The following is a 9,848-nucleotide window of genomic DNA, read 5'->3' as shown; positions in this document are numbered from 1 at the left end:
TTTTTAATCTCTAATGAGGACAGAACAAGAGGGAATAGGCTGGAAAGAGGTCCATGAGTACGCCTGTTAAAATGTGCATACACAGGGCATGACAACAGGAGGAAAGGACATGAGACCTGCAGGATTTCTGTGCAGAAAAGCACCATGTTCAATTGGAAGTGAGGATTCATCCAGCTCTGGCTAACAGGACTAACCTGAGGAACCTTCGGGATTGTCCAACGGCCAGCCGGCAACTATTAATCCCTTTCCTTCCCATCTAATGATGCCATCAATGTGACCGAGCTACATATTTTTTAAATAGATATAGATATATATTTATATTTATATATAAAATAGTTTCTTACAAAAAACCCCAAACAAACAAACAAAAATGAAAATCAACTTAAAAAAACAAAACAATAACAAAAAATCAAGCAGGAGCAGAGAGGGCTTGAGGCCCAGGGTCGGCCCCTGGCGCTGTCTTGAGTCTGCGGGCCAGATGCGAGCTGGGGAGGTGGAGGGGCTCAGTCGCCCTTCTGCTTGGGTGAGTGCACAGTCCCGTTGGCCAGAGCAGTGCAGCTGCCTGGGGATGAGGCATTTGGTGTCTGGGAAGGGCGCAGGTAGGTGCTGAAGAGCTTCCCGTGGAGTGGGTCACGGAGGGAGAAGTCCTGGAACTGACCTGGATAGATAATTGTGAGATGGGAAAAGTAAAATTATATCTAGGAAGGAGAGGAAGTGGGCGCCCTACTCTTTTCTCAGTATGTTTTGTCACTCTCATCTCTGAGTCACTTCTCAAATCCAAGTTTATGTCCTTTCAGCCTTCTAGCCAATCCCTCCCATCCTCACCTCTCAGATGGTCTGCTCCCTGGCACTGGCCACCAGCCCTTGTTCCCTCCCGGCCCAATGCTGAAGGTGCCCCAAATGCCCACGTGGGCTGAGAAGACAGTGACTCACAGAGGGAGAGGCCTTGGTGGGGTCCCGCCTGGCACAGCTCGGCATGCAAAGTCTCGGCAGCGGGGCGGGGCGACCCCAGCAGCAGGTGCAGGATGGTGCTGAAGCCGTCGCTGCACAGCAGGCGGCTGGGCCCCTCTGCTTGCTCCTCCGCAAACAGCTGGGAGAGAAGGGGACACAGGTCAAGCTCTCCCCGTGTGCCATCACCCCATACTCTCCCGAAGGTCTGCCTGACGGGCTCCTCCTCTTCCAAGAATGCAAAATACAGGCCCTCCCTGCCCCCTGGGTCTTTTCTGCAGGAGAATTTAACCTCACAGCTGCTGTCCTCCTCCTGTTCCCAGCTAAGCCTCAATATACAGACACCGGAGCTCTGCGGTTTTCAGTGTGGCACAGGGCTGGACACCAAGCACCAGCTATCTAGAAGCTACTGGTAATAGTATACCACACAGGCTTCTGGGTGGGGTGAGCACAGCTGCCACGTCCCCTCTCCCCCCGCCCCCCTGGTACCTCAAAGGCCAGGCGAGTCAGCTCCTCTAGGCCTGTGCCCCTATCCAGAGCTGCCAATGCAAGGGCCACGTCTCGGAAGTCCACCAAACCGTTGGCATCCTGGAGTGTGAAAGAGAAACGAGGGCGACGTGGGGGACCAACCCTGTGTCCTCCCTCTTCTCAGCAGGCACAGGGGTGACTCCTGTGCCCACTCCCCTGAGAACCCAGAGTCCTTAACTCTCCAGGATCCCTGATAGTTCTCTGAGGTCATGGGTTTGCTCAAGCTCTACCCCAAATCACCTGGTGACACAGCTCTCTATCAAAGGATCTTCTAGGAATGTGAGGGAATCCCTCAGGAATGCGGAAATTACCATTAAGTTCTGACTTAGCGTTGAGGGCATTCCTGGCCCCCAAGCTGGAAAAATTGGTTCTCTGCTGACTCATCCTGTGTGGGAGAACTGGTCCAGCAGATGAAAAGGGGGCCACTGGCATCATTTCTTACAAAAACACCAAGAAGGATGCCTGCCAACTCTAGGGGGAGCCATGGCTTTCGGGCTTTGGTTCTGTTCTGCCACAGGCTAAGTGGGGAAGCTCCTTCCAGGGACAGTCTGTGCCATCTTAGATTTCAACACACCTGGTCACACTCTGTCCCTTCAGAGGACATTGGGAGCCACAGTCTGCATCTTAGGTAAAAAAAAAAAAAAAAAGAGCTCCTTGGGACCACTGGTGGTTGTTCATAAACATTAAGAATCTTCTGGGACAACCTTATTATAATTCAACAGGAAAACCTGGTAAAGACCCAGGAAATAATCTGGTTTGTCAAAATTCTCGGGAAAGTTCAGAAATGCCCCCGAGAAGCTGTGGGATATTTTTAAAAATCTGCCCAAATATAGCAAATACTCCTGGGTCTCAAACTCTTAACCGTCTAACCTGTCCAGTGCTGTCTCCTCCATGTCACCTTCCACCCAACCTTCATGCCTCTTCTCTGAAACCCTCACGCAGTGACTTTCAAGGTCATATGATCCCTTGCCCTTGCCAATCTCTAAAAGTGGCTTTGGAAATGTATGGCTCTCACTGACCACCCCACAACGATTAAGACATTGCTCTGCGATGCACTGGATACTCTATAAAAAAATGAATTCCTCAGAGGACCTCAGAAGTTGGCCATCTGACAACGGCGGTTAGAACATCCAGCACAGACTCCAAATTGGCCATCTAATGCGACTGACGTGGCCACTCGGGTGACATCCTTAAATGCTGAGCTCTGCGCCCTTCATCCCAGCTCCATTACCTTCTGGAAGTAGCTAAAGGCACCAGCCACGGTCTGAGGGTCAGAGAGCTGGAGCTGCCTGGCAAACTCATCCTGGTTGATCATTCGACTCCGGCCTGGCTCTGCCCCAGTGTCCACATAGCCAGGGGACAGCCTACAATGGAATTGTTGAAGGCAGAGAGCTGACTCAGTTTCATTCTGGGCACACCACCCAGCAGGACCTTGGGTCCAGCCCCAAGAGTCTTCCAGTGTTGGTACACCTGGTGTTTTTCTAAGATATACTCTGACTCAAGGTCCCTTCAGAGCCATTCTTACTTTTTGTTCACTTAGGTAATTACATATCTTTCCCTTTCTTTTTCCTCCATTATCTTTTAAAAAATCCTTCTATCTTCCCACTTTTTTTTTTAAAGACTTTCCTTCCTCCTTCCCATTTCTTCTTACTCTTTTTCTGTCTCTACATGACACTAACCATTCGTCACCATTAAGGTCACTTACCCAGCCTTTCGAAGAACCTTTCCCAGTTCCCAGAGCTGTGGCTCAAATGCTACCTTCAGCCGGCCCACCACAATCACAGGCAAGCTTCCTACAAACTCGCACTCAGTGGCCGGAATGCCCAGGGCCCTATAGGATGAAGAGGGATGGAGTGGGAGGTAGGGGGAGGGAGCGAATGAGGCAGAAGAATCTTTTGAGGGTTCATTACTGACTGACCTAATGACTAGGGAGAGGACATTGGGCTCCTTTTACCCCCATCCACCCTGTCTCAGCCCTTTCCCCCAATTTTGACTCAAAATCTCAGCCCTCCACCCCCTCCTGTGGTCCCTTTCCCTATATATCTGCTCCAGGAAATACTCTGTAGAACACTCACTGTGCCATAACCCTCTGCACATTGTTGGCATAGAGGGTGGGGTCCCTGCTCTCCTCCGGGCTGGGGTGGTACACAGGGAGGAACTGAAACACATATACTTCCCATCAGGATCTCAAAGCCAGGTGACCACTCCATCTTTCCCAAAAGCTTCAGGGGTCAGTGGATGCCCACTCTCCCACCCCACCATGGGGGTCATACCTCCACATCTACGATGCTGCAGGGCTGAGAGGCTGTGAGCCAGAGGACTTTGAGTCTGAGACAAGAGAGATTTCAGATGCTCGCTAATGTCTCACTATGCGCTCCTCCCACCAGGAACAGGGGAGTGGGAAATTTCTGCTCACTGATATAAAAATGGACTCCTAGCCATAAAGTCAGCTGTGCAAATGTGTTGGGAGACAGGGAAGGGCCAGAAAGGTGGGAGGGAAAGTGAGAGGCTTTTCAGGGATGTGCCAGAGGAAGAACCGTGGGCAAGAGGTTTGAGTAACTGGGAAAAGGGCAATAGGCAAGCCTGATGGTGGTGGTTCTCAGGAACGAAAGAGGGAAGGAGAAAATCACTTAGGAATAGGGAAGTAAGTTAAAAGGAGCTTTAATCACAGCACGGATGCTGGGGTCAGATAGCTCAAAGCACTTTCAGATCACATGGGAGAGCAGAACAAAACAGTGGGAAACAAGCATCTTCCCTAGAGTGCTCTCATCCAAGAATGAAGGGCCACCGGCCTTGTCTGGAGATTGGAAGATGGGCCAGGAGTTGTCTGATAGACCCTGCTCTCCACCCTCACCCCAGGACCACCAGAACTCACACTCCAGGGCCCCTCCACGCCCAGCTGGTGGTGTCCTATGGGAGAAACAGAGGTGAGGGGAGAAAGGCATTATTTTCTTCCCTGGAACTGGCCAATCCTCTCTGAGCAGAGGCCGGGACCCCACCCTGGCCCCACCCCCACGTGCACACCCCATCATGGTACTAACAGTTTTCACCCATTAGGGTGAATTCATCCTCCCTCAACCCCCTCTCTTAGACCAAGACTCACCAGACTGTTGGGGTAGCGGATGAGGATGGGCTGCACAGGGACCCCTGCGATGAAAGCTCCTAAGTCCCATTTCCACCCCCACCCCCCCAGGCAGAGGTTAGTCCACAGAGGCAGCTAGAGGGCATGAGTGTAGGGGTCTGGGACAGTTCTCAACTGAGATCTGGATTTTGTTCTGTTTCACTTATAATTTTCTCTCTGACTTCTGGAGACTTGTCAGGGTCAGCTAGGCAGTTTCCTGTCTCCCATTCCTCCCCCACCCCTCCACTTCTTGGGTTATTCCAGAGTCCCTCTTCAAAACAGAGGCTCCTTTTGCCTACAGCCCTACCACCCACTATCACTTTATTCACCTGGTTTGAATTTAAGCAAAGCCTTCTTGTTGGAACAGGTGCCCTCAGGAAAGAACAGTACCTGGAGAAAAAAATCCAAGGGACCAGAATGAGGTGGGGTAGGCTGAAGGCGAGGAGAGAGGAAAGAGAAGCCTCTTTAGGAGCACATTAAAGGCGAGAAGAGAGTCTTAAGACCCTTACCCACCTGGGGCCACTTGCCTCCTGAGGTAGCCCGCCTTCGGACTTCCTCTACCACTCTGCGCCGAGAAGCCGGATCATGGCGGGATACGAGGATGGCTTGGTTGAAGCGAAGAAGGGCTGAGGTCCAGAGAGGATACTAGGAGTCACTTGGTTCCTACCAGGGGACAATAACACCCACAACCTCCCCTCCTTCAGCAGTAGGAGATGCTTCTCAGTTATCCCTTTGCCCTGGGGATCCTTTTAGTGTATGTTGCCCTTTTAGGGAACTGACCAGAGTTCCCTCTAACACCTTCTCTAAGCCCCAGCCCTCAAAGTCTAAGATGTGGGTTCACAAATGGTGTTAATTTGCATTTCATTTGCCCACATCAGTCAATCTCTTCTAACGTCTCCCCTGCAACCTTGAGGTCAGTTCTTCTCTCCAGAGTGTGTCCATCTGATTCCTGTCTTTTTTTGCCCATAGTTGCCATCTCTCCCATTTACCCCTCTTAAACTCTCTCACCTCCAATGACCGGCACAGAAAGGTTCTCAGCTCGGGACACAACCTTGGGCAGGTCACAGGGCAGAAGAACAATGGGGTCAAAGAAAGTAGAGTGGGGGGCGGCAACAAGGACAGGGGCTTGGAGGCGAGAGGCCCGCTGGCCCCGAACACGAATCCGGAGGAAGCCCAGGAGGAAAAAGAGCAGGCGGCTGAGGCCCAGCACCCCGTTGTGGCACACAGTCCTGCAGGGCAAGGTGGGGCGTCAGTGGAGGTAGGGACTCTGACCCACACTCACCCAGGTGTAGGCACCTGCGAGAGCAGGTGCCCTTCTTTTGCCCTCTATTACTCTGGCCAAGGGGTGGAAGTCTCTGGCTACTCTGGGACATAGCAGGGCACATCCCTTAGTGATGAGGTCCTGGGGACCAGGTCTGAGCCTTGGCTGACTCATCTCACCTTGCCAGGCTGGGTACCAGAGCTTCAGAACCCTCCCTCCTGTTCTTCTCAAAGAGGGAGCAGAACAAACAGCAGGAAACAAATGAGACGTAGGGTGTCAGGGAACTAAGCCCCCACTTACTTCCTCCATCCTGTCAGTGGCTCCTGAAGCTGCTCCTCAGAAAGACCAGCTACTTGCAGCCAGGCAAAGGGCCAGAGGAGAAAGAGGACGATAAAGGCCAGAAGCACTCGGATGGGGGCCAGCAGTGCCCCTAGGAGGCAGAACTGCAGAGGGTGGGAGAGAATGCCACTTCAGGGCTGGGAGATGCTCCCGCCAAAGCTTCCTCTCCCCATAAGGACAGACCCAGGAGCAGAGAGCCACTGCCCACTAGATCAGGAGACAAGTAGTGTAGAAACAGGAGACTGAGTTGGCATCCAAGGTGGGATGACCGTACCAACGAGAACAAGTGAATAAAAGATTAACAGGACTAGGGGCCTCATTTTCCCATCTTTCAGTTGGTCTCCATCCCACCTATAAAATGTCATGAAATGCATCTGGCTGTCAAGAGTATTTAATGATAACCTATGTGAACACACCCAGCACAGTGCTTGATGTGCAGTAGGCTGGAGATAGTTCCTCCTCACCCACGTCCCGTTCCATAAATAGCTCCTAGGTCCAACAGAAACCAGGAGGATGGTTCTTTCCATGTTGGGCCTGGGAGATAGAGGGCTGGGACGCACAGAGATCCCCTTTTCAGGCCGCAGGCCAGTCTCTAGTTCTGCCCACTAGCACGCCCCTAGTACTGGGGGGTGGGGAAGAGAAGGGCTCGGCCCTCCTCCGAAGGATAGGGGTTGCCAGGAGCCAGGGTGACTCCAAGGGCTGCCGGAGGGAGAGCGCAGGTAAACAAAACGAGCCCCAGGAGCTAGCCTCCGGGGAGGTGATGGCAGCAGAAACCTTGGACACTCCCCACACCACTCATCAGTTCCGCCAGGCTGGTGCGACCCCGCACTTCCTGTAGCCAACCCCGTTCGCAGCCCTCCCTACCCCGGAGGTGCTGCAGTACGGGGTGGGGGTGGGGGGAGGAGTGGAAAGAGGGGGCGTTGGAAGGGCATAAGGGCGCAGACTCCCGGCCCAGAAACCCGTTTCCTCTAATTCAGAGCCTCGGAGAAGCATCCAGCACGCCCCTGCCCCCACCCCCAGCTTTCCGTAGCCTTCAACTCCTTCCTAGCCCCTCGGCCTCCGCAGGATGTAATCCGCATTCCCCGCGCCCTCCGTCTCCCCTACCCCTTGCTCCCCTGCAGCCCTCCATCCTCACCTCGCCAGTTCTTCCACGCCTTGGAGCACGACTATCGCTCAAGCCCGCGTCCTCTCCAGGGCTCCTCGCTCATCTCCCCGCCACCCCCACGTGCGCACCCCCGACTCCCGCCCCGCAAGCCTCTCCACCATGTCCTGTCCGGATCCCCATCCCTGTTTTGCCAGGTCTCTAAAATGGCTTTCTTTTCCAGCCCCCAGGGGTCTTCCCGACGTCCCACACCCACACCTTACCTTAATCCTCTGGAGGCGGGAGAGATGTAACTCGTGCACGAACGGGTTGGGGGGCGTTGAGGGTCCGGAGGTGGGCTCGAGGGGGACGCAGTCCCCGGGGCTTCCCTGGCTCATAGCGGCGGGAGAAGGCGGGAGGGAGAGCGGCCCCCGGCCCCGCTCTGCAGATCTCGCAGCAGCGGTGCAGCGGCGCGGCGGCAGCGCTCTGGCCCGGGCCCCGCCTGGTGCGGGGCGCGGAGGGGCGGGGAGCGGGCGGCGTGGCCCGGCCCGCGTTGTCAGGGCGCCGGCCGAGGGGCGGGGCTTCCAGCGCCGGAGCGCCCCGGCTCCTCCGCGCCCGCCGCGGCGCCCGCAGCCCCTCCGGCCATTGTTCCGCGGCGGCCGGATGCTGGGGCGCGGCTCCGGTCTGCGGATGCCGCGGGTCTGGCTCTTCGGGCGGGCCTCTCCGACGATCTGGCCGCCGCCTCCCCGCTGGCCTCCGGCTGCGAGCGGGTTTGGGATTTCGAGGTGGGCGTGGAGCCGAGATCGCGCTCCGACTGAGCTCGCGGGTCGAGGTCACCCTGCGGGCGCAGGTTGGGGTCGGAACCTCCGGCGGATGGGGATGGGGATGGGAGGGCGGATGCGCTGTGGGCGGAGGCCGGCAGCTCGGCGGCGAGGCGGGGTCCAACTCTCCCGCTCCCGGCAGCTGCTTCACCTCGGAAGCCGACCACCTCTCCTTCCTGGGCCGGGCGAGGACTGGAGGCGCTCTCGACCTCCGGCGGCCGCGGCGTGCCTCACTCCTCCGCATCCTCACACCTCCCCGCATCCACTTCCTGCCAGTGTGCAAGGCATGCTCACCTGTTCTGGTGTGAGGGCTCCTGGACTCCGTGAGTCGCCAGCTACCCTCCAGACGCTGGCCCACGTGCTTCCCAGGAGCCTACAAGCCAGGGTGAGGAGGGCGGTGGGCCCCGGGAAAGCTGGGATGACTCCAGGGGCCACAGTTTTTCCTTCTAGTGTCTCTTTTCTATTGCTGTCTCCCTCTCTCCACTCTGTAAGAGGATAAATATCCTCCACCCCACCCCCCCCCCCCAAACTACAGACTATCCTAGAAAACTCATAAACTGGTCAGCCACTGTTTGCCAGGGGTTGGTGAGATCAGGGAATTGGGTGGACTTTGAGACCCACGGCCAATAACACAATCAGAAAGATAATACCTTGACAAAAAGGAATAAACTGCCTTAGGTTCACCTTGTTGTATTTCTCTCTTCTGCAACCCTGTCAATCACCACTTTGTGAGGGTAGTGAGGACAATGGCAGATTAACGGGCAGCGGGGGTCATTGGGTGTCTCATTCTTTGTGAGAATGCCTTACAAATTAACACTCTCTTTATATTCCTCTGGGTGTTTCTGAATGTGACACCTCTGACTGCTGGGGCCATTTTGCAATTACCCTGAGGATCTGCAATCACTAGGGTAGCGAAGTGGTGAGATGCAAAGAGTCTGGATCTTTGATGACAGAAAGGAGCCTCTGATCAAACCAATTTAAAGTCTGAAGTACTTCTGGATTTCCTGTTATATGAGAAAATAAATTTTCTTGCTTGTTAAGCCAGTTTGAGTCAGAGATTTTCCTATGTGCAAAAATCCACTGTATTAGTTTTCCACTGTTGTGTAACAAATTGCCATACAATTGACAAAACAGCCTTCACTGCTCTGCCCAGTGGTTGAGTGTCCACCTATGAACCAAGAAGTCAGGTCCTGGTCAGGGCATATGCCTGGGTTGTGGGCTGGATCCCCAGTGGGGGGGGTGTAGGAGGCAGCCTATCAATGACTCTCTCTCATCATTGATGCTTCTATCCCCCCCTCTCCCTTCCTCTCTGAAATCAATAAAACAAACAAACAAACAAACAGCCTTCACTTACTATCACAGTTTCTCTAGGTCAGACATCCAGACACAGCTTTGCTCTAGGTCAGGGGTCCTCAAACTTTTTAAACGGGGCCAGTTCACTGTCCCTCAGACCGTTGGAGGGCCGGACTATAGTTTAAAAAAAACTATGAACAAATTCCTATGCACACTGCACATATCTTATTTTGAAGTAAAAAAACAAAACGGGAACAAATACAATATTTGTATTTGCATGTGGTCCGCGGGCCATAGTTTGAGGACCCCTGCTCTAGGTCCTCTGCTGGGGCTCGCACAAGACTGAAATCAGGGTGTTGGCAGGGACATGTTCTTTTCTGATGGCTTGACTAGGGAAGGATCTGCTTGCAAATTTTCTTAGTTGTTGGCAGAACTCATTTCCTTGAGGCTGTAGAA

The 9,848-nt window shown here is 54.2% G+C and overlaps 1 protein-coding gene across 2 annotated transcripts; it reads right to left on the bottom strand.

Annotated features, from left to right (window-relative positions):
• Window positions 1–302: 302 nt before the first annotated feature.
• LPCAT4 (lysophosphatidylcholine acyltransferase 4) lies at window positions 303–7,950 on the bottom strand. Of its 2 annotated transcripts, none has more exons than XM_036296165.1 (14): window positions 7,563–7,950; window positions 6,159–6,301; window positions 5,606–5,826; window positions 5,111–5,223; window positions 4,927–4,987; window positions 4,580–4,638; window positions 4,352–4,386; window positions 3,750–3,804; window positions 3,552–3,634; window positions 3,182–3,307; window positions 2,708–2,840; window positions 1,438–1,536; window positions 934–1,090; window positions 303–658 (listed from the first exon to the last, which is right to left on the bottom strand). In XM_036296165.1, the coding sequence occupies exons 1-14, from the start codon at window positions 7,674–7,676 to the stop codon at window positions 504–506; spliced, it is 1,554 nt and encodes a 517-aa protein (XP_036152058.1). In that variant the 5' UTR covers window positions 7,677–7,950; the 3' UTR covers window positions 303–503. The 2 variants fall into 2 exon arrangements, with proteins under 2 accessions (XP_036152058.1, XP_036152066.1); XM_036296173.1 differs by having other exon boundaries at window positions 4,580–4,623.
• Window positions 7,951–9,848: the final 1,898 nt, after the last annotated feature.

Source organism: Myotis myotis, unplaced genomic scaffold (genome assembly GCF_014108235.1).
Source record: "Myotis myotis isolate mMyoMyo1 unplaced genomic scaffold, mMyoMyo1.p scaffold_m19_p_1, whole genome shotgun sequence".
NCBI classification, from domain to species: Eukaryota; Metazoa; Chordata; class Mammalia; order Chiroptera; family Vespertilionidae; genus Myotis; species Myotis myotis.
This window is presented reverse-complemented; position numbering and strand designations above follow the sequence as displayed.